The sequence below is a fragment of the Euphorbia lathyris genome, chromosome 8 (assembly GCF_963576675.1).
Source record: "Euphorbia lathyris chromosome 8, ddEupLath1.1, whole genome shotgun sequence".
NCBI lineage: Eukaryota > Viridiplantae > Streptophyta > Magnoliopsida > Malpighiales > Euphorbiaceae > Euphorbia > Euphorbia lathyris.
The window spans coordinates 71,923,198-71,948,271 of NC_088917.1; the positions used below are offsets into that span (position 1 = coordinate 71,923,198).

At 36.3% G+C, this 25,074-nt stretch overlaps 1 protein-coding gene across 1 annotated transcript; it reads left to right on the forward strand.

The window, feature by feature from the left end:
* Positions 1-214: 214 nt before the first annotated feature.
* LOC136203676 (protein LAS1-like) lies at positions 215-6,584 on the forward strand. The gene is made up of 9 exons (XM_065994875.1): positions 215-495; positions 643-734; positions 1,251-1,322; positions 1,521-1,627; positions 1,969-2,024; positions 2,848-3,028; positions 3,706-3,789; positions 4,504-4,794; positions 5,703-6,584. Exons 3-9 carry the CDS (start codon positions 1,288-1,290, stop codon positions 6,503-6,505), a joined length of 1,557 nt encoding a protein of 518 aa, XP_065850947.1. The 5' UTR covers positions 215-495; positions 643-734; positions 1,251-1,287; the 3' UTR covers positions 6,506-6,584.
* Positions 6,585-25,074: the final 18,490 nt, after the last annotated feature.

Sequence of the window (25,074 nt, forward strand, 5' to 3'; positions counted from 1 at the left end):
CTTTAAATTTTTGTTGATTAAATTGATTATTCATTTTATAAACATTCAAACTTTACAATTTTAACATTTCAAAAGTAATTTTTTTTATGTGTGATATAAACTATATAAAATTTGTAAAAACCTGACATTTTCAAACAAGATCGATTTTAACTGTAAAATATCAAAATATTTAGTATATTAAGGACAAAATTACAAAATTTTAGTTAAAATACTAAAAACAAATTCTATTTTAATCACAATTTTTGCCTGTCAAACCGTCTAAAAATATTTAAAAAAATATATAGTTTATATACTTACAGAAAAAAAAATGTATATAGTTCCAAAAGTTTTATTGAGCATAAATTTGGAGGATGGAAACATTTTGGTGGATGCTGATGACCAGGAGAAGTTGTCTTCATCATCAGTCTTCCCTGGTTGAACTGGGATGAATGGGAATGGGTTAGAGTTTCTCTATTCTCTGATTCTCCAGAGAAGGTAGCCTCTGCCATTGAAAGGGTAGGTGTCACTCTCTCTCTCCCTTTCTCTGATTAATTCTGGAAATCATACTTTTCAATTTTCAATTAGGAGTACAACTTCTCTGATTGTGTTATTTCAGTTTGATCAAATTAGCAAATATCAATTTGTTTTTGTTTGGGATTTTAGATATCAACCTGGCGAAGCAGAAGATGCTTACCAGTTGTGGTTGATGTTACAGCTTCAGTTGTTGAAATTCAACAAAAAGATCCATTTTTTAGGTAAATTTCTTTATTCCCAGATTGACAAAATTAGTTCTTTCTGATTCACCTTGCTTTGAGGGTTCATTAGATGTCGGTGGTGGAGATGCGGATGTTGAGATGGATGGAGAAAGGATCGAGTGAGTAACGAGTGAGTAATGAAATAACTAGGACAAAAGTAGGGAGAATAAAATGAGTAAAACCGACTAAGGTGGTTTGGTAAGACGAAGACGAAGAGGGCTTGATGCGCCGGTTAGGAGGACTAAAGAGTGGAAAAGGGTGTAATGGTGAGGGGTAGGGGAAGTCCTAAGCAAACTTGGAAGAGGGTGAGTGAGAGTGATATGAGTTTATCGTGGATTGAGGAAAATATGGTAGTGGATAGGACGGGGTGGAGGGGGAGAATTTATGTCGCTGAGACGACTTGATTTCATGGTTTTGTATGATGGTTCATGTTAGCCAACCCCGAATCGTTTCGGGACTAAGGCTTTGTTGTTGTTGTTGTTATATCACAAATGATATTAAGTTTTCATACTGCAGAAAGGACCTGTCTATTGATGCTTTACATTCAGAGCAAATGTTGGCAATGCTGTATTCCATGGCTATCTTGAGGTCAGATTTCTTCCTTTTCGTAAATATATCTTCACTAAATTACATGGATTATAAGAATTTTGAAGTTAAAACAGTGAATTTTTGCCACAAAATTCTTGTTGATCATCAATTTTGGCAGGGTTGCACTTAGGATTGATCTAAATATGTATTTATGCCTCTGCGAATTGGCAAAGCTTATGTTAACTTTTCTTTTTGAAGGCTTGTGAACTGTGTTGTTGAGAAGACACGGAAGAAAACTGAAATTTCAATTGCTGAAGCTGCTGCTGCAATTGGGATTCCACGAACTCTCATCGATATTCGTCATGGTAAGATTCTTCATATTCCATCCAATAACCAATCTAATCACGAGAATAGAAAATTGCATAAAATGCTATTTTATTTTGTAATCTGTGGAACTTTTATGAGCAGGGAAGGAATTTTAGTTTCTGTTGTTACATGATTCTGCTGATATTTATTTTAAAACTGTTGGGTAAGAAATATTAGAAATGTGATTATTACATACCAACCATGTCTTGAGTTCTTGTAGTGGTATATATTTTGATCAAGTTCTTTTGATGTCCCTTCAATTTAATGCGAGATATACTCCTGATACAGTTTAGTTCGAGTAAATTGAGAACTCATGTGTTTGATATTGCTCTAATTGCAGAGAGTTCTCACCGAGATCTGCCTTCCCTGACCCTAGTACGCAATGCAGCGGTTCAGGTTTGTCTTTTTAAATTCTTTGTGATCACTTGAATATTTTCTTTTCCTTAAGATTACAATTACAGCTATTTAAGCACTTGAGATTGTCGATAAAATTACTACATTGTTCTTATTGGTCATGGTTGTTCTCGTGCTACTGTTCCATAGCCTGGCTAATGTCCTGCCAAAGATTGGTTGTACTATCGGCCCGGTGCACTATGAGTCCCCGCTAAACGAGGGTCCAGGGAGGGATCCCACCACAAGGGTGCATTGCGGCCAAGCCTTCCCCTGCCAATTTTTTGGCAAGAGGCCGCTCCTAAGACTCGAACCCGTGTCCTCTCGGTCACACGACGCCAATGCTCGCCCTCCAAAGATTGGTTGTACTATATTCATCTTAAATACTTTCTAGGAAATAGCTCAGGCATTCACTTGCATTGTCTTCTATATTTTTGTTAAGATTCTGGATCATCGTTTTATGACTATTTAAGACTTCTTCTTTCTAGGCATAAAAGAAACATTTTTGGTACGAGCTCTTTACACATGATTAAATTCCTTGAGATATAGCTGTGGTGGGACCCCTCCCCGGACCCTCGCTCAGCGGGGACGTGTAGTGCACCGGGCCGCCCTTTATAGCTGTTAAATTTGTTTCCCCCCCGCAGCTAGTCAATTTTTTAATTTTCCAATAGGCCGTTTTTTAGGCTTATTGTTTGTTATCAGTTTTGTTCAAGGAAGGGAACTATAGAGGAAACTTTTAGCCGTTAGTCACTGTTTGCGATTATTTACTAGCATCAGATATCTGTATACGGTAGTGCGTAATTAGCGTATCGTCTGTTGATAATCGCAGGCAATTCATTGGTTAAAAGCTTATTATTGGGAGCCTCAGATGGAACTGATTCCGTACCAAAGAGATGGAAGTGCCGAAATCAGGAAAGAAATCAAATCAAAACTCCAGCAATTGGCATCAAGCGTAAATGAAGGACGGAATTCCCAGCTTGAAGCTTCACCAATCGAAGGAAAAAATGCAGGTGCTTTTCTTTCTTTTGCTGTGCAAAATGTTGTTAAGCAGTTTATAACACATTTTCTCCTCACTTCATGGAAACTCAGAAGCCTTTTTATTTATATTTAATCGATATCCTTTTCATTCACGGGGTTAGGTGCACTACGCGTCCCCGCTGAGCGAGGGTCCGGAGAGGGGTCCCACCACAAGGGTGTAATGGGGGCAGGCCTTCCCCTGCCAATTTATTTGGCAAGAGGCCGCTCCTAAGACTCGAACCCATGACCTCTTGGTCACACGACAACAACGTTTACCGTTGCGCCACATAAAAAAAACATGTAGTTGATAGCATTTTATTAAATATCACTGGAATTAGCTAATGTTAATAATGATTGACCACTCTGTTACATGGACACTCTTCTTTAGGAGCATTTTTGTGTTTCGATGGAATTAGCTAATGTTAATGATTGATCACTCTGTTACATGGACACTCTTCTTTAGTAGCATTTTTGTGTTTCGTATCCATACCCGTTTCTGTTTGAAGGTTATGTTATGAATGTCAGAGATTAATATAAGATATATGATTGGGCCTTAACTATCAGCTTGAGCTTTTAGTTCAATTGGTTTCATGACATGGTATCAGAGACTGTTGGACCAAACTGTCGAGAGTTCGAGTCCTGGCAATCTTATTAAACATCATCTTTGTAGGTAGCACACACCAAAAACTACTTTGTGGCCGTAATAAGTTCTTCACAATTATGACCAGCAAGCTACACTTGTCCAAATGTAGTGGTAAGACAATAGAAAGTATTTCTCAAAACTTTCTTTCTCGTTGATCATTGTTGATGTTTAAAGGCAAAAAGCGTCTTGAGCCCCTGATCATTTCAACACATTAAGCGCTTGATTTTGTATTTTTGGTCACATTAATCCCCTAACGGCTAGAAAAGTCATCTTTGAACATAAAAATGGGTAGACATAGCGCTATTCATTTCATCTTTGTTCAAAATTTGCATTTTTAACAGTTCGAAAGCAGTTTTATTTAGAGGTTTGATGTGAGTATAGAGAAACTGTAAAAATCTTATTTCGAACTGCAGGAAGTACAATTTCAGACATAGATGAAATGAGTAACGCTCTGAATTTGATGTTGACAAACAGGGGCTTAATGTGACAAAAAATAAATGATCATGGGTCTGATGTGTTAAAATAAAAGATCAAGGGCTCAATCCACCAAAATCGGAATCATCAGGAGTCACATGATGCTTTTTGCCATGTTTAAATGTATTTATCATTGTTCATCTTTTAGACATCAGAAATGTTTATATGTACCATTTAAAATTTTCAATTGAATCTTTTGAGAATAATCTGTAATCTAAATAGTGTAATGCATATGATTTAAATGGTTCAGAATAACAATGGTAGTTATCTATAGCTTAGAGGTTTCCTAAAATGAGTTTCCACATGTATAATACGCACCAGATGTGCTGATAAATATACGTTTATTTTCAGGTAAAAAGAAGCAAAATACGAAGATGTTGAAGAGTCTTGTTCGTTTATATTCTTCCTCTTCCTCTGAAGTATTATCTGTATTATTGAACTTATTATTGAAGGCTCTAGATTCTTCAAATCTAACGGAGCTTACTGAAGATTACGAAGCTGGACAAGAGATGCCCTCTGCACTTAATGATTGGAAGATTGTGATAACTAAATTATCAAACAAGGAACCAGAATTTCTTCTAATGCTTCTTAAGGCCATTCTAACTATGATCGAGACTCAAGAAGCCATGCGATTTGAAACGGGTAACCACCATTGCAGTCTTTTCTTTTCTAGTGTTTTATTTCCGAGCGGAAAATATTATAGTTTAGTCCATGTATTTGACACAATTTGCCACTTTGACCTCTGTACTTTACTAGTTTATCTGAGAATTTGGCTCTTGACAGGAAGTTTCATTAGCAGTGATATACTGTGAACATAACCGTCTGTCAATGGTCAAATTTGTTAAGGATCATAAAAAAAGGGCGGCCCGGTGCACTACGCGTCCCCGCTTAAGCGAGGGTCCGGGGAGGGGTCCCGCCACAAGGGTGTACTGGGGGCAAGCCTTCCCCTGCCAATTTTTTGACAATAGGCTGCTTCTAAGACTCGAACCCGTGACGTCTCAGTCACACGACAACAACGTTTAAGAAAAAGTAAAGTAGTCAAATGTAGAAAAATTAAAGTACAGAGGTCAAACATATACGAAATTAAAGAATAGGGGATAAAGTAACAAATTCTACAAAGTACAAGGGCTAAATTTTAGGCTTAGTTCATAATTCCACACGTAAATTTGTGATTTTTTTGCGGTTTGACACCTTGTACTTATACTTGGACCTATCATACACTTAAACTTGTAACTTTTTGCAGTTTGACACCCTGAACTTGTCAGTTTTGGGCTTATGGCGCCTTTATTTGCTGATTTGGCACACTTCAAATCTTATTAGGCATGCAACCTAGTTTTTATTTGAAGTTTTCCAAATCAGCAAATATGGGTCTTGGAGACCCGAAATTGACAAGTTCACTGTGCCAAAAAGAAAAAAAAAAGTTGTAATTTTAGGTGTGTGGTAGGTCCAAATATAAGTACGGGTGCCAAACCGTAAAATATTACAAGTTCTGGTGTGTATGTAAAATAATGTATCAAGCCTATATTTTAACTTTTTCCATCTTCTTATAGGAACATGTTTCTTATCAATGGAGTCCAGCGCACAAACTGCGAAAATTGAACAACTTTCTTCTTTGTTTTCATGGCTTGTTATACAACTCAAGTTGCTGAAGCCCTTCCGCAAGAAAGATTCCAAAGCCAAAACTGAAGTTTCTGCTTCCGAAATGAGTAAATTAAACACAGTTCTAAAGGAGTTGCTTCGAAAATGTCTTCTGATCTCATTAGGCGGAAACAAACAGCTTATGGAATCATCATTACAACTCGCTCAGCTAATAGGCGATAATAGCACTTTAATGGAGAAAATCAGCAAACTAAAGTTAAAGTTTCTAAATTTATCAAACCCAAATGCTCCTGAAGAACATAGTTTTCTTCGGAGCTGCAGCAATCCGCTTATCCAGCAAGATGAGGCTATCGATCAAGCTGCAAAGAAGCTCGAATCGGTGAAACTCCTCGTAGCTAAGCGCAGAACTAAGAAGTCAACAGATGGTAATTCAGGAAGATGGAGTGTGGTAAAGTCATGGAACCCTTGTCCGATCGGTATGCTGCCTCGTGATCTCGGGTCTTCTGGTTGTCTTCCTGTTCTTGACAGTAACGAAAAGTCGGTAGATTCATCAGAAGATGCTGCAGAAGGGCCTAGTTCTGATATCTGTCTTGGTAAAAAGAGGGGAGCTAGTTCTGATGTTTGTTTGTTAGATAGACAGAGCGTTAAGAAAATGCGAGAGAATGCGGAGAATTGTGAAGATTTTGAGTTGCAGAGAGAATTCAAGGGGTGTCTGATGATAAATGGGGTGTGGAAGAAAGTGAGTGAAGAATAAGTAGAAAGTATTAAATCTGGTGTAAGAATTTTGATTTAGTCAGTTTGTTTTAATCTATTGAATCATTGCATTTGTTTTCCCTTTAAAAGTCAGTGCAGAATCAGATCCACAGGCACACTGCACATAAACTTTGAAAGAAATATTCATATGCAGGCAGGCAGGCATATTTAGAGGTGTCAACAGATTATCGGGTTATGTGTCGCATTATAATCATGTTATCTGATATAAATGTTGCACACGAGGCTTAATATATTAGGGGTCTCTGTATTTGTCTAGATTATTTGATTGGTCCTCTTAATTTTGGAGATGTTTCATTAGCTTTTTAGATTTGTTTAAATTGCCTCGTTAGCTTCTTAAGTTCACATGGCACAATAACGAGAGATTTGAACAAGTTAAAACGTATATCACTTATTGCATTAAATCTTTCACATTGTAATATATAATATAAGTTACATTAGAAAAGATAATGCTGCTGTGTGGTTGAGAATCTGCATTTTATGAAATAACTCAAAGATCTGTTGCCAAATTGGTCTGGTACCAGTCCAATTCTATATTACAATTGTAATACTCCAGTTAATACTATCTAAATATTGTCGGTTTAGACATAAGTCATATCTTCATTGTTGTAAGACACGTCCGCATTACTTTGTCTTTCCATTTTCAATATAGAATTTAATTCATTCTTACCCTATTGCAGTTTGTTAAGACGTTCTTTGCTCAGACCTTCACCTCGAAATCACTATTTCAAGACCAGATTGTTTCAAGCCATTTAGTACTCTAAAGAATTGGCTTTGAATACTAAAACATTGTACATTTTCATCGTAGAATTTAATTCATTCTTATCCTATTCCTATTACCATCTTCGAATCCTATTCTTATTACCATCTTTGAAGGTTGTTCCTTGCTCAGATCCTTTTATCCAGACATCACCCCTTCAAAATCATGTTGTATCCTATTCTTATTACCATCTTTGAAGGTTATTCCTTGCTCAGATCCTTTTATCCAGACATCACCCCTTCAAAATCATGTTGTATAGGGCCATCATTTTTCGTCAAATGTTCCTTGCTCAGATCTTTTTATCTAGACATCACCCCTTCAAAATCGTGTTGTATAGGGCCATCATCTTTCGTCAACATCGTCTCTAACATAACACATCATATCATAAAAAGATCTAGTGGCAAAACAGACAATAAATACATAAAATTAGACCAAATGGTTACACAACTATGTAATAAATAAAAAATGCACAATGTGGTTTGTCTGATAGACCTATCCATACTATGAGCTTCGGGATTAATTTATATATAGAAATTAATCCCGAAGCTTATAGTATGGATAGATCTATCCACTTCCAAGATGAGACAAACCACATCTCTCTCGAATCGAACCTCAAACCTGATAAATAAAGAATTAACTGCTTACCACTTGAACCGACTTTTATCGGCACTCATAGCCATTATTGATTCATGAAATGTTGCAGAAGCGGAGGAAGCCCGGCAGGGGCGACCTGAGAACACATGAAAACACAGCAACCCAATTAAAGAGGAGGTGAAAAAGGGTAATGTTGACATGTGATCTCAGGTCGCTCCTGTAGGAATCCTCCACGTTTAACCACTCCTTTCTCTTCCTCCAGATTTTCAGAACAGTTCGGATAATACAATGAATGTGTTCCAATTGTCCAGCTTCTTCTTTATCTTTATACAAAAAAACTTGTTCTGTTCTAAAATGTACTACACTTCGAAGTTGTACTATGATCATTGTAATAAAAATGCTTGTACAATTTAAATTGTACTTTTTAAGTTAGCCATGCGAGAAAATTATTGAACTTTAGTACTAGTACAATACTTACACTAAGTTTTCCAATTTTACATAGAGTTTTTCATTAATTATAATTGCAAACTTAAGTCTTTGTCGATTAGAAAATCAGTTTTAAACTTAAATTTATGTTAATATAGGATTATTATTAAGATTACTTGCTATTGATTGGACTGGCCTGCAAAATTTTCATTTTTTATTGATCTTATCAAATTTGGGCAATAACAACATTAAAATGAAAATTTTCAAAAATTAAAGTTGTTTACTATTCTCTGTATTTATCTTTTAAGGTTAAGACGTGAGAATTAAGGAATGTAATCAATTTTAATTAAAAAGACTTTGTTACCCTTATATTAATTGCTTCCGTTAATTAATTTTTAACTATTCCCAAAATAAAAAGACAACTTAAATAGGGGTATATTTGGTAAAAATCAATTTATGTGCATGGATTAAATCAAAACTTCATGTATTATGGAACAAAAAAAAATTCTCTAGAAAGTCAAATATTATGGAACAGAGGGAGTATCATTTTTACCGTGACACCACATATAATTTTTCTCTAAACATTAACTTTTCCTCTCATAAAATAACAACACCTAAATAACATCAAATCTAAAAAGTTGAAAAATTAAAGTTTCTTAACATATCATTTAACTTTTGGAAATTTTCATTTTGAAGTCGTTATCAATCAAATTTAGAAAAGTCAACAAAAAAAATGAAAATTTTGCAAAATCACAGTATTTGGTTTCTAACGAAAAATACTACAAATACCCATATGTAAATCTATGAAACCACGTAATATCTATTTGTAATTAATTTTAGTTTTTTTTTTTTTTTGTTAGTAAAGGACAAATTTAAGGACTTTTGTATCTGATTTTAAAATTCAAGGATATAAAAAGTTTGGTCAAAGTTGAGGGGTTATGGGTGTAATTTACCCTTTAAATGTTTTCTGTAGTACATTCGACATATTTTTCCATTTGTTGAGATCGTACAAGAAAAGTCTCCAATTAACAAGGAAAAACAAATCTACAAGCCATCTGTTTATACTTTGTAGGAAATGGGTTTCTTGAATATCCACATAATATCATTCATCAAAAAAAAAAAAAAAAAAAAATCCACATAATATCAAGGCTTAATACATACGCAACCCCTTGAATTTGTCCATTTTTTCATTTTACCCCCTAAACTTAAGTAACTTAATACATACGCAACCCCCTGGCGCTGACCTGGCAAGATACAAAGCTGCAATAATCCAAGCGCCACATCGGAGAGGAAGGGTAAATTGGGTGGCTTTTTGGAAGTTTAGGGGTCAATAGGTTGCCCCTTAAGTTTAGGGAGTAAAATGAAAAAAAAGACAACTTCAGGGGGCTGCGTATGTATTTAGCCTATTTTCAACCCTAAAATGGTTTGGTGAGGGCATCCGCAACTTGATCGAGGGAAGTGATGTACCGAACACGAATTTTTTTTGGCAACTTTATTTCTAACAAAATAAATATCAATTTCGAAGTGTTTGGACTTGTCATGGAATATCAGAGTTGTTGTTAAATATGTAGCACCAGTGGTAGAGCCAGGAATCGACACCTGGGGGGCTAATTTTAGTCCGACTATTGAGAGTAATTTTTCGAAGTCTAACCCGTTAGGGCTGGGCAAATTTTTTTAAGCTTCCAAGTAGTTTCGCAAGTAATGGGTCCTTACCGTCGTTAAAATAAGAGCACCAACATACTGAAACTTTATCGTTTTGGTACGTTGGCTAACATTTGTACATTTTTTTTATTTTTAGCTATAAATTTTTTATAATTTTCATAAAATTTAATTTAGAAATTAAGTTAATTGATTTTTTTTTATAGAAAAGAGATAATAAATTCTTTAAAAAAAGAGATATAATAAAAATAAATTCAAATAAAACAATAAAGAGTCCAATTGAAAAAATAAAGTTCAAATAATACAAAAAAGAGAGTTTAGGGTGGTTGAACACATGACCTCTCACCTTAAAACAAGGCTCTTAACCAACTCATCCACTTTAAACTATTAAAATAATTCTACATGGATTATATATACAAATATTAGGGGTGCTAGACAGGACAAAAGCAACGATTCTCAAGGGCGGAGCCGGTGGCCGGAGCGGCTTCAGCCCCCCGGGCTCTGGGCTAGCTCCGCCCCTGTGTAGCACCCAAATTATCACATCATAATATAGGAGATTGTGGAGGAGGAAACTTAGATTCAGTCATTAACATACGCAACCATATGATTTCAAACGCAAGAGAGACTAAGGCACAATATTCAGCCTCCATGGAGGAACGGGAAATCGTGCGCTGTTTTCTAGCTTGCAAAGAGACCAAATTAGAACCGACATAAACTGTGTAGCTGGTTGTGGACTTCCGGTTATCCAAATCACCGCCCCAATCAACGCCGGAGTATCCAATAATAGCAGTAGATCAGCTTTGTGTAAACCGAACAAAGACACCGTAGTATGCTTAACGGCTTTCCAATGATCACTAGTAGGTTGGTGCATGAATTGACTTACCTTATTTACCGCAAAGGATACATCAGGCCTTGTACCTCCAAGAAAATTTATTTTTATACATCATGAAGATTTATTTTTTATCAATCTCAATGCCTATTTGATGCACTAAAAATCCAAGAAAATTACCGGCTTTAACTCCAAGTGCACATTTTAAAGGATTGAGTTTCAAATTGTACCTTCGCATTCTTTCGGATGCTTTCCTCAAATGCTCGATATGATCCCTCTCTTATTTTGACTTTACGACGATATCATCGATGTAAACCTCCATGGAAACTCCAAGTAAGCCATGGAAAATTGCATTCATCGCTCGTTGATATGTCGCTTCGGCGTTCTTTAATCCGAATGGCATGACCACCCATTCGAATGTTCAGATCGATCCCAGGCAACGAAAAGCGGTCTTGGAAATGTCATTTTTGGCTATAGGAATTTGATTATCGCCAGCGAAACAATCACATAGAGAAATCAACTCATTCTTCGACACAACAATCACCAACATGTCCGCAATAGGCATTACGTAGACGTCTTTCGGTGTGGCTAAATTCAAGTCGTGAAAATCAATGCATACACGCAAATTTCAATTCGTCTTCATCACGGGAACGACATTGGAAAGCCATTCCACGTATCTCACATGTCGAATAAATTTGGCATTTAGAAGTTTCTTAATCTCCTCTTTGAGTTTCGCCTCCACTTCTTTGCTCATTCATCGCGTCGCTTGTTTGAAAGGTTTAAATTCAGGCTTAATTAGCAACTTGTGCTCAACCATATGTTTGTCAAGTCCAGGAATTTCGTCGTAGCTCCACGCTAAACAATATTTTAACTCGTGAAGCAATTTCACGATTTCTTCCTTCAAACTAGCACGCAATAATTCGCTAACAAATATGATACGAGGTGCAACTTTAGTTCCCAAATTAATTTCTTCCAATAGATCAACGACCATGGATCCTTCATCCTCCAACTTAAGGTCGAACATCTTCATAGCTTGGAGGTGAATTTCCTCCTCATGCGAAATAAATTCCAAGGAACTCACGAGGCCGTTGCTTTCCTCTATCCCCACGTTGTCGACATTGCTTTCTTCGTACTATTTCTCCACCAATTGATGCATCTTTAATTTTTCTATAGCAGTCGATGCCACCTTTTTGTCCTTTGGTTGTAACAACATCATAGAACCTCTTCTATGATAGGCTCACTTCCAATTGGACTACGGTAAGGCACAATGGTGCTTGTCATAAAGATGGTCCTCACTTGATCGGCGCATGACTTATTCTTGCCTTTGGTCTCGATCTTGATTGGACCAATGTTATCTTCGTATAACCGAGACTCCACCATATCTGAATGTGTCTCAAATGGTTTGTCGTTTACCCGAATCACCTTAACATCATTCACTCTCCAAAGTAGTAAAAGTTGGTACAAGGATGACAGAATGGATGAGTTGGAGTGAATCCAATCTTAATCGAGCAAAGCTTGATAACTTGATGTCACTAGTGGAAAAAATGTCATTTGCATCGGCCATTGGCCGATGCAAAATCCTTCGATGCAAATGTATTTGCATTAGCCGTTGGCTGATGCAATTGACTGAAGCATTTGCGTCGGCCCTTTTAAAGGGTTGATGCAAATGCAGTCCCATTTGCATCGGTCTTTTAAAACGGCCGATGCAAATACCTCTCATTTGCATCGGTCCTTTTAAAGGGCCAATGCAAATGATGCATTTTAATTTAAAAAATAATAATTTGGATTGAATGGAGCTCTATAGGGTATCAATAATATGTTATCTCACACATAACATGCTAAGAACGAAAGGGTTGCTTGAACTAAAATATCATTTTTCCATCTATACATATATATTCTGTTGAGTTCCTTATTGTTGCCTATCTGCGCTTCTCTCATTTTATCTTTTTTTTTGAAACATGGTCAAATAATTTGTATACGTTATTGTTTTAGATCAATGAAAAGACGATGAAATCTGCAATGATCAAAGACTTATAATGAAATTTAAACACATTAGAAAAGAATACATTGGGAAAATTGAAAGCTGTTACCATTTATTTGAAAATGAAGAAGCAGGAGTTAAATACCTGATGAATTGACATTGTACATATTATATATATAGAGGAAGTACATCTATGTCTTATTAATTAATTCATGTATTGGGATAACAAAGTACTCGGTCTAGTTGACATTGGCAAACTTATTCTAGAGATCCTTGATAGCATATTGATCCAACATAAAGGCTTTAGCAAGAACATTAGGATTAATAGGTGGATTAGGACCAAAGACAACATTAGCAATAGTAATAACACCAGGATTTTGGCTGCTTAAACCAGCAAAAGCAACACCTTTAGTCTTAGCAATGTTGAACTGGAAGTGTATAAGTCAAATTGGGAATACAAAAACATCTCCTGGGTAAAGTGTTATAGTGAAGAGCTTATTAGGATTAGATGTCACGAAACCAAACAATGAGAGTTCCTTCAATCACAACAAGGATTTCAGTGGCACGAGGGTGAATATGAGGAGGGTTTCAGTGGTATCAATAATATGTTAGCATGAATCACTGAATTTATAATCAATTAAACTTTCATCTAAAAGAAGGTATTAGATTGAAGTGAAAGTTAATACATTGGTTTGAAAATTCCATTTACAAATCTTTATGACTAGTATTAAGTAATTTTTATTGATAACTAGATCCATAGTAACGCCATACCAAGAAGATAGGAGATATATGTAGTATGTACATATAAATTCACAAAGGAAAACAACAAAGATGCATCACAGTTGAGATACAAATACTCATGTTTTGTTCATTTTCTAGAAAAAAAATGCTGGAAATGAATATTGAACATTCAATTTCATAGTTTAAAACTTGCTGCATGATTATTTAATTCACTTACAAAATCCTCAAGGGTAGAATTTGCCCGCTGCATTGAGTCCAAACTAATGACAGCCGTATCTTCGAATTATCAGGACCAATCATTTTAATAGGACTACCCCTCTATTCTCTTTCATAATTCATCTAAGTGATAGTTTGTTCCAAAACAGAAAGTTAGTTTTGGAATTGAGAATAGATGTGCAAAATGGAAATGCAAGTAGAGATAAATTGGTATAAAAAGAGAGAGAATAAACTACAAACATAGTCGTGATTAAGCAACCAAAGGCACTATCTCATCGTCAGAGTTCAAAGGGTGAGTATGTTAGCATAACTAGATTAAATAATCAATGATTGTTAAGCAATTATTTTGATTTCACCATAAAAAAATGTCAATATAGTGGTTTGGGTACCGATGGTAAGTTGCATAGGTAAAACCTCATAGGTTTTAGCGACTTCACCGGTAAAAGCTGAAACGAAAATTTCTATCATCATTATGTTGCCTATGGATTTTCCGAGAGCTAGTGCCATCTTTAATGGCATAATGTTAACGGCTGATCCATTATCAACTAGAACTCTCGACAAAGGCTTGCCATCAACATGCACTTTGACATACAATGGCTTGATGTGTTGTGTCATCTTTTGGAGTGGGTTTATCAAAATAAACCTGCGTCGTTCGATCTCCCGATGAAGCTTTTGTTGTAACACCGCTTCGTCGTTCTTCTTGGACTTTATTTCTTTCATCATTTGGATCTTCACTTTTGAAATTTATTGCTAAAATCAAAGAAGTAGCAGCACATCCAACTTGGATCATAAAGTCTCCGACACGAATTTCCATTTTTTTCTCTTCTTTTATCTTTTCTTTTGAAACGTTGCTAGAAACGAAACTAGAAAAATATGTTTCCTTTTACCTTCCTTTTTCTGCACTCTCTTTCTTATTCTTCCTTTTGCATTTTTTGAGAGAGGTTGTGTGAATTTTTTTATCTCGATTGACAAACCATTTATAGGTAAGAACTTGCACCGATGGAGTGATGTAACACGGTTGGCCTTGGTTTGCACCAATTTTCTTCTACGGCTTTCGTCTTTACCGGGGCTTTTCGTCCTTCTCCTTGATGGGTTGGAAGGTGCCTTTTGGTACCCAAAAATTCGCTTTTTTTTTCGGGTGACCGAGGTGATATACCAAGAGCACCAATAAAACAAAAGTAAATTGTTGTCGATGTAGATAATAGTATTAGCTCACTTATCACAATACTGATTATTTTTTAATCACATTTAAATACTGATTATCTTAGATATATGTGTATATATATATATATATATATATATATATATATATATATATATAATTGTTTGGAGATTTTTCGTGGATTTTACGGTCGGTTATTCGGGGGCAGTTTGCGGATCCCCACGGTTTGAGGATAGTAATACTCATCCCCGCCCAATTTTAATGTTCGGGGCTAAAATTTCCCACGCCCATAGCCCCGCACCCCAAATTTTTGGTTTTTCCTCGACCCAGTCGGTTCGGATCCCCACAGTTTTCAGTTTTTCCCTACCCCATTTCCACCCCTAACTTCTACCAATTTTTCACGGTCCTTGGTTGCAACCATTAGAGTCTTCAAGAGCTTTCCCCTGATTGGATTTCTGGTATTTTTGACTCTTTACTTGGTTGTTGTGAGAAACCCTAATTTTACTAGATATTTAAGGTTCAATGCTATGTAGGCTATTGTGCTTTTGATATTTCTTGATTTGTTTGAGAGGACTTTTAATCCCCATGAAGGGATATGGTTAGATTTATTGATAAGTTTGGATAGTGTTGTGTTTTTGTACCTTTTGGTTTGCTTGATTTATGGGTCTGGTAGTTGTTTACTTGGTCAGGTTCCTAGATTGCCAATTGTTGCTGATTCTGCTGCTCATAGGTAAGTTATTTGAATAATGTCCAATTTGGGGGTTTTGATTCTGTTGTTGTTGTAATTTTAATTTCTTGTGCAAAGGAAGATATATGATTGATTATAGTTATTATAGTTTGGTTTGTTTAAGCTTCATTCAACTATGCAACAACTTGAATTTGATTTGATTTAGATTTGGCTTGGTAGAAAAGAAAACCATTCGAGGATTCAGTGCATTGGTATTCTAATTTTTTTCTCTTGCTCAAATGGGATGGAGAGATGTTGAAGAATTTCTCCATTTCACAAATATTGGATTCAAAGCACTGACTTAGGGGTTGTGAAATCCTTAGTAGAATGATGAATAAGGTCATTAATTGGACTTGTATGTATGTATGAATGTCTATTTAACATCAATGTAGAAATATTAAGATATAAGTGATTTGCTTCTAAATCAGCAATTTATATTTCATTTTTTTTTATTAAATGAGTAATAACTATGTTTCATTTTTTATTAAATGGATTTTAACTAACTTCAAAAGCTTGATTCTATTTTGGGGAGGGTACTTCAAGGATAGGGGTGGCAACGGGGAGGGTCGGGGGCGGTTTTACATCCCTTATTCTGCCCCCAATATTTTCAGGGGCGGTTTCGGGGAATCCCCCAAAAAACTTTTGGGGATTCATTGACACCCACACTCGCCCGCACGGTTCTCCATGGGTTTCGGGAAATCCCCAATCGCAAAATAAAATTTAAAAAATTCACCAAATTTAAAATTTAACACGTGTGATTGGTATAAAATATCAGTTTAGAACAGCAATAGAACGAAATTATAAAATATAACTTTAGAGCAGCAATAAAACAAAATTAAATTACTGATATAATAAAAAAACTCAGCATTCAGTATCAATACTGATATAATAAAAAAACTCAGCATTCAGTACTGATATATCTAAATACATGTGATATACCAAAAGTAGCAATAAAACAAAATTAAAGTACTGATATGATAAAAAAAATCAGCATTCAGTACTGATATATAACTTTAGAAGAGCAATAAAACTAAAGTAAATTGTTGTTGATGTAGATAATAGTATTAGTTAATATATCACAATACTGATTATTTTTTAATCACATTTAAATACTAATTTATCTTAGATATATATATATATAATATTTTATTTTATTGTTTGGATATTTTTTGAGGATTTTTCGGGGATTTTACTGTCAGTTTTTCGGGGGCAGTTTGCGGATCTCCACGGTTCGAGAATAGTAATACCCGCCCTGCCCAATTTTAATGTTCGGGGCTAAAATTTCCCCAACCACAGCCCCGCATCCAAAATTTTTGGTTTTTCCCTGACCCCGTCGGTTCGGATCCCCATGGTTTTTGGTTTTTCCCTGCCCCATTGCCACCCCTAACTTCTACCCATTCTTCACGGCCTTTGGTTGCAGCTATTAGAGTCTTCAAGAGCTTTCCCCTTAATGGATTTCTAGTATTTCTGACTCTTTACTCGGTTGCTGTGAGAAACCCTAATTTTACTAGATATGTAAGGTTCAATGCTATGCATGCTATTGTGCTTTTGATATTTCCTGATTTGTTTAAGAGGACTTCTAATCCCCATAAAGGGATATCGTTAGATTTATTGATCGGTTTGGATAGTACTTTGTTTTTGTACCTTTTGGTTTGCGTGATTTATGGGTCTAGTAGTTCTTTACTTGGTCAGGTTCCTAGGTTGCCAATTGTTGCTGATGTTGCTGCTCATAGGCAAGTTATGTGAATAATGCCCAGTTTGGGGGGTTTTGATTTTTTTGTTGTTGTAATTTTAATTTCTTTTGCAAAGGAAGATATATGATTGATTATAGTTATTATAGTTTGGTTTGTTTAAGCTTCATTCAACTATACAACAACTTGAATTTGATATGATTTAGATTTGATTTAGTAGAAAAGAAAACCATCCGGGGATTTGTGTTCTAATTTTTTTCTCTTGCTAAAATGGGATGGAGGGATGTTGACGAATTTCTCCATTTCAGAGATATTGGATTCAAAGCACTGACTTAGAGGTTGTGAAATCCTTAGGAGAATGCTGAATAAGGTCATTAATTGGACTTGTATGTATGTATGAATGTCTATTTAACATCATTGTAGAAATATTCAGATATAAGTGATTTGCTTCTAAATGAGAAATTTATGTTCCATTTCTTTTATTAAATAAGTAATAACAATGTTTCACTTTTTATTAAATGGATTTTATCATATATGCTATTTTGGCAATATTTGCCCAAAAACAACCAGAAAACAACCTCAAACTACAAAAAGTAAATAAGACATATACAAAACCTAACTAATACGCACACATGCATAAAAATGCGAGAATTGCTCGCTTATTTTCGGAAAACTAAACTAAACTAACCTAAAAACTGTACCTAAAGATAGGGGTTTTCGACCCCTATCACCAACCATCTTCAAATCTTAGAGGTGAATTTCCTCCTCGTGCGAAATAAATTCCAAGGAACTCACGAGGCCGCTGCTTTCCTCTATCCCCACGTTGTCGACATTACTTTCTTCGTACTATTTCTCCACCAATTGATGCATCTTTAATTTTTATATAGCGGACGATGCCACCTTTTTGACCTTTCATTTTAACAACATCATGGAACCTCTTCAATGATAGGCTCACGGCCAATTGGCCTACGGTAAGGCACAATGGGGATTGTTTTGAAGATGGTCCTCATTTGATCGGTGCATGACTTATTCTTGCCTTTGGTCTCGATCTTGATTGGAACAATGCTATCTTCATATAACCGAGACTCCACCATATCCGAATGCGTCTCAAATGGTCTGTCGTTTACCCGAATCACCTTAACATCATTCCCTTTCCAAAGTAGTAAAAGTTGGTACAAGGATGACAGAATACATGAGTTGGAGTGAATCCAATCTCGATCGAGCAAAGCTTGATAACTTGCTGTCACTAGTGGAAAAAATATCATTTGCATCGGCCATTTTGGGCTATGTGCATCGACCATTGGCAGATGCAAAAGCCCTAAACGCAACTGTATTTGCATCGGCCACTGGCCGATGCAATTGACTGAAGCATTTTCGTCGGCCCTTTAAAAGGGCCGATGCAAATACGTCTCATTTGCGTCGGCCCTTTTAAAGGGTCGATGCAAATCATTTGCATCGGTCTTTTAAAACGGCCGATGCAAATGCCTCTCATTTGCGTCGGTCCTTTTAAAGGGCCGATGCAAATGATGCTTTTTAATTCTAAAAAAATAATTTGGATTGAATGGAGCTCTATAGGGTATCAATAATATGTTATATCACACATAACATGCTAAGAACAAAAGGGTTGTTTGAACTAAAATATCATTTTTCCATCTATACATATATATTCTGTTGAGTTCCTTATTGTTGCCTATCTGTGCTTCTCTCATTTTATCTTTTTTTTTGAAACATGGTCAAATAATCTTTATAGGTTATTGTTTTAGATCAATGAAAAGATGATGAAATCTGCAATGATCAAAGACTTATAATGAAATTTAAACACATTAGAAAAGAATACATTGGGAAAATTGAAAGCTGTTACCATTTATTTGAAAATGAAGAATCATTAGTTAAATACCTGATGAATTGACATTGTACATATTATATATAGAGGAAGTACATCTATGTCTTATTAATTAATTCATGTATTGGGATAACAAAGTACTTGGTCCAGTTGACATTGGCAAACTTGTTCTAGAGATTATTGATAGCATATTGATCCAACATAAAGGCTTTAGCAAGAACATTAGTGTCACGACTCGAACCTGGTCATGACCGACGCATAAATTAAGACTACCTTAACCTCTGCTAGCCTCAAATTCAAAGTACAAATTAATACTTGTTTAACTAATAAAGGCTTCTAGCATGATGATACAACTTAAACTATAAAGAAGTATATTCCATAAATTTATCCAACTGTCTCTAAATCAGTACAGTAGCAATATCTAATTAACAATATCCTCCAATATCGAACCCCAAATGTATGTCCAACTATAGAGATCTTAATCTGAAAAAAATAAAATCAACGTGGTATGAGATTTCCGTCTATGCGAGCGAAAATCTCAGTGATTGATAACGATAACACAACAGACGGAGAACAGACAGATATGCAGATAAGTTTCAAATTTGTTTTCGGAATTTATCAAAACACGATGGTGCAGAGAAATCAAATAATATTGCGATATTTACTCAAATCAAGTCAATCGAATAATAATAATAAATTGCAAAAATTCTCAAAACCACGGTAGAGTAACGTCAGAGTGATGATATTCCACATCACCAAAGGCCAGATAACAGACACAGATTGTAGCGCTACCAGATTCAGATACAGAATGTCTTCACCGACCTTATGCATGATTCTAATACAACCGACACAAAGACAAACACATACATAGATAAAACAATAACAAATAATGCAAGCCTAATATGAAGGCCAGTGAGACATGAAAACAGATACAGATAATACTGAGCACATGTACCAGTTTCAAAGTGTGTAAATTATATCTCATAATATTTTTCAAATAACTTAAATATCTAGATGACAGAATTCAAATAAAATTTCAGATTTTCAATACAAACGGAAACAGATAAATCAATCGATTATTAGAATTAAATATAAACTCAAAATAGTTTTACCTTTCCAAATAAAATAAATGATATAAAAATAAAACTAATGTATAAAAGGCCTGTTCCCAGAAGCCTACGCTCTAATTCAGAGAATATTTGACAAATAAGTTTAAGTTCAAGAAAATGTTTATCATCTAACTAAACAATGACTATTTTGAACAAATAACATTTTTAGGAAAATTCATCACTACTGTTTTAAAGGAACGAAAATAGGAGATAAATTTAAAAATCGGATAAAACTATATTTATCAAACCTTTTAATATTAATTACCAAAGGACCGAAAGATATTTTAAACAAAATACTTTATCAAACAATTCCATGCCAGAAATTTCAAAATCAAATAAATAGTGTCATGAACCATGATTACCACTCACCTCGAACTCCAGATAATAGCCAGATCCAAATCTTAGTTATCAATTTTCCCAATCCATCTGAACACCGTCAAATTTCCTATTCAATCAACATATCCAACTAAAATTACTTCAAAATTTTCTATCATACTTGATAAAATCTACAACCCAAATAAAATTGAGTCAAACTAAACTATTGGGGGATCGAAATAAGTGAATTTATATTATATAATGAATATATAGTTTTTCAAAAGAACAAACAACTAATGTAAATTACCTTTTGTTGTTTGAAGAGTTAGATCAATTGCTTCCCAACTTGCTCAAAATCAATGAAAACGGCTAAAATAAAATGTTTCAGTGAAAAGGAGAAGAACCCGATTTTTTTTGTAGAAAACATGAACCTTTAAAAACTGTTTTTATTTGGTTATTTATTTGTTAAGAGTTTAAACTAAAATAGATAACTTAAATATATGAGGATAAAAAGGTAGTGGATTATATTAACATAAAATTCTATCGTTAAAAAAATAATTAATCCAAAACCACCAAATTTTTAACAAATCGAAACACTGACCTTTTTTGACCTTTTTTGGCATTTTTTGTTTTTTTTATATATTTTATATAGAAAGTATATATTAAATACTAATATTATAAAAACCATACATATCCATAGTTTATAAATTAATATAGTACGAAAACTCAAAATTACTAGTTAACACATTCTTTTCAAAGAAAAAATAATTAAAAATAGATACATGTAATTAGATTTATTTTTAAAGGACCATCTCTAAAATTCGGGATATTACCATTAGGATTAATAGGTGGATTAGGACTAAAGACAGCATTAGCAATAGTAATAACACCAGGATTTTGGCTGCTTAAACCAGCAAAAGCAACACCTTTAGTCTTAGCAATGTTGAACTGGAAGTGAATGAGTCCAATTGGGAATACAAAAACATCTTCTTGGTAAAGTGTTTTAGTGAAGAGCTTATTAGGATTAGATGTCACGAAAACAAACAATGAGAGTTCCTTCAATCACAACAAGGATTTCAGTGGCACGAGGGTGAATATGAGGAGGGTTTCAGTGGTATCAATAATATATTAGCATGAATAATTGAATTTGTAATCAATTAAACTTTCATATAAAAAGAAGGTATCAGATTGAAGCGAAAGTTAATACATTGGTTTGAAAATTCCATTTACAAATCTTTATGACTAGCATTAAGTAATTTTTATTGATAACTAGATCCATAGTAATGTCATACCAAGAAGATATGAGATATATGTAGTATGTACATATAAATTCACAAAGGAAAACAGCAAAGATGCATCACAGTTGAGATACAAATACTCATGTTTTGTTCATTTTCTAGAAAAAAAATGCTGGAAATGAATTGAACATTCAATTTCATAGTTTAAACCTTGTTGCATGATTATTTAATTCACTTAAAAATCCTCAAGGGTAGAATTTGCCCGCTGCATTGAGTCCAAACTAATGATAGTCGTATCTTCGAATTATCAGGATCAATCATTTTAATAGGACTACCCCTCTATTCTCTTTCATAATTCATCTAAGTGATAGTTTGTTCCAAAACAGAAAGTTAGTTTTGGAATTGAGAATAGCTGTGCAAAAGGGAAATGCAAGTAGAGATAAATTGGTACAAAAAGAGAGAGAATAAAATACAAGCATAGTCGTGCTTAAGCAACCAAAGGCACTATCTCATCTTCAGAGTTCAAAGGGCGAGTATGTTAGCATAACTAGATGATAACATTGTGATATTATCCCAAGGATCAAAAGGGATATTCGCCTAAAGAACGCCACGTGTTAGTCGCCTGATACGAGAATTCCGCGGTGTATCAAGGTAAAGAGATCCGACGGGCGGATCTCCTAGAACTTGCCAAGAGAGACCCACAGGCGAACTTGTGAGGCGAACCTGTGAGGCGAATCTCCTTAAGCTATCAATTAGCTAACCGCCAACTTAAGGGTAACCTGTAACCGCCATTAATGGGACATTAATGGAGACTTTCTAGTTACCAAAGGTTACAACTTCATGACTATATATAGCCTACGTCTCAGGCTATCAAGGTACACATTCACTTACCCTTTGTCAATTCAGTTTGCTCTCTTGTTCTTCCTTACTGACTTTGGCATCGGAGCTTCCCCCCGTCGAACCCAACGACGCCCCCGCAGGGACGGAAGCTGATCGGAATTTCTCCACAAGTCATCAATTGGTGCGGTGATCGTGGTACTCTTAATCAAATAAAGGGTTTTCATTCACATTGGGAAAAAATATGACTAATGGAGGCCAGAATCCTTCCTATGGGATTGAAACGCCCCTAGCAACACCCTTGAGCCAACCTGAATCAAGCGCTGGACGCGTTGATCCGAGCACTCCAGCAGGGAGTCTATCGCCGGATGCATTCGTTGAAACTTGCGCTGGAGCCATAGGAAGAGAGTTTGGCCCTGAGATGGAGAGACGCCTACGGTCATTCATGATCATACCAGAGCTTCAGCGTACCAACCCTACATCATCTCAATGGCAACAGGTTACTGTAGGATCTGGCGCCCATGATTCCTCATTCTTCCAATTCCAACCCATGGATTCCATGGTGACTACTATTGTAGCTGGTAATAACCCACCACTCATTCGGCAGTTATTTTCTGAAGCCGGTGGAAGTCGAGGGATAAATCTGGGCGGATCAGGCAATCCAAGTCGCCCGCGGTCGAGTCTCCTTGAAGGCGGTTCAGAAGGGCGAAAGCACAAAAAGCGTAGAAAGGAGAAAAGTAGGCGGTCCGAATCGCCTTCGCCTCGGAGACCGAGATCCTCCCGCAAGGGTAGATCGCCCCCATCTACTGGACGTAGGCAGAGCAAAAGGCCAGTAGAGACACCACGTTCGAATGGGTCACCGCCACCACCACACCAAGAGGCTGATGGGAACATTCCTTCAGGAGGCCATGGAGGGGGTAATGGTCAAGCTCCCCCGGGCGGACAAGGTGGAGGAGGTGGAAGTGGAGGAGGAGGCGGACGTGGAAGCGGAGGCGGACGTTCACCATCGGATCCATCTTCTGGATCCAGCTCTTCATCTTCTCCAAGTAGATCTCCACAGAGAGGACGCCCAAGGGCGGGCCCGGAGAATTTTGACGATAGAGTTCGAGCTGCGGTGCTCCGCATGAATGAGGAGAATGCCAGGCATAATCCATCCGCCAATAGAGATTCGCCCTTCACGGCTTGGATCGAGGCGGAGGAAATGGATAGGCATTTTAAAATACCTAATCTCCCTATATACACGGGTGCTGACAATCCGGAGGCCCACGCCAGAAAATATCGAATATTGCTTCGCCTTAACCGTGCAGCGGAACCAGTGCTATGCAAAATGTTTATCACCACGTTAGGAGGTCCCACTTATGACTGGTTCCAATCTCTACCTTTTGGATCGATAGACAGTTGGGATCAACTAAGCAGAGAGTTTTGTGCTAAATTCGCCGGATGTATCCCTCCAATGGTCAAGTCACGGAAGCTTTTCGAATTAAAACAGAAGGCGAACGAATCCCTTCGAGAGTATGTAAACACTTTTAACAAATTGTGTATACAAATTGTCGATGTGGATATCTCCATGGCAGTAGAATCTCTGGTAAAGAACACAACATGTAAGAGTTTACAGGAGGATCTAATTCGAAAGAAGCCCAACAGCATGGCAGAACTGATGGAGCGCTGCAAGGACTTTATGGAGGTGGATGACATTCGCCGCGAGTCACTTTCTCCGCCTAGAAAGGACAAAAGCGAACCTCGCCACCGTGATAGAGAAAAGGACAAGCACCAAGACTCCTCCTCTAGAGGCCGGCGAAGGGGTTCCAAGAACAAATCGGCATTTGTCACATCCTTCACACCTCTCAATGCCTCTAAGAGCGAAGTGCTCATGTGGATAGAGAACATCCAGCACAAGCAGAGCATTTCATACCCCGAACCAAAAGGGGGGAGTACACCAACACTGGTAAAAATCCTAAAAATTATTGTAAATATCACAGGAAAAATGGCCATGACACAGATGCATGCTGGGAGTTAGCCCGAGAAATAGAACGTCTCATCGAGAGAGGCAAATTGGATCGGTTCATCCAAAATGATGGCAAGAAGGGAGATGGTGATAGATCCAGAGATGACCCGAAGAAGAAAGGAAAAGGGACCATCAATGTCATAGCAGGCGGACCTGGGTACCAACCTGTACTAAAAAAGGCAAAGATAACCGCTCTTGACAGGGCATCACTTAATCGCCCTTTTGCAGATGTAGGTCCAGAGCTCTCCCCTCATGCGGATGCCTTGGTCATTACTATGATGGTGGAAGGCTGGGAAATGAAAAGAGTGATGATCGATACTGGGAGTTCGTGCAATGTCATCACAAGGGGAGCATTTGCCAAACTAATGGTAGACCCAATCCAGGTGGAAACCACCATAGTGGACATCCTGGGAGTGACA

Coding starts and splice junctions, on each gene's coding strand:
- LOC136203676 (XM_065994875.1), top strand. CDS start 1,288: ATGTTGGCAATGCTGTATTCCATGGCTATCTTGAG. Junction 1,323..1,520: donor TATTCCATGGCTATCTTGAG/GTCAGATTTCTT, acceptor TTCTTTTTGAAG/GCTTGTGAACTGTGTTGTTG. Junction 3,790..4,503: donor ACACTTGTCCAAATGTAGTG/GTAAGACAATAG, acceptor GTTTATTTTCAG/GTAAAAAGAAGCAAAATACG.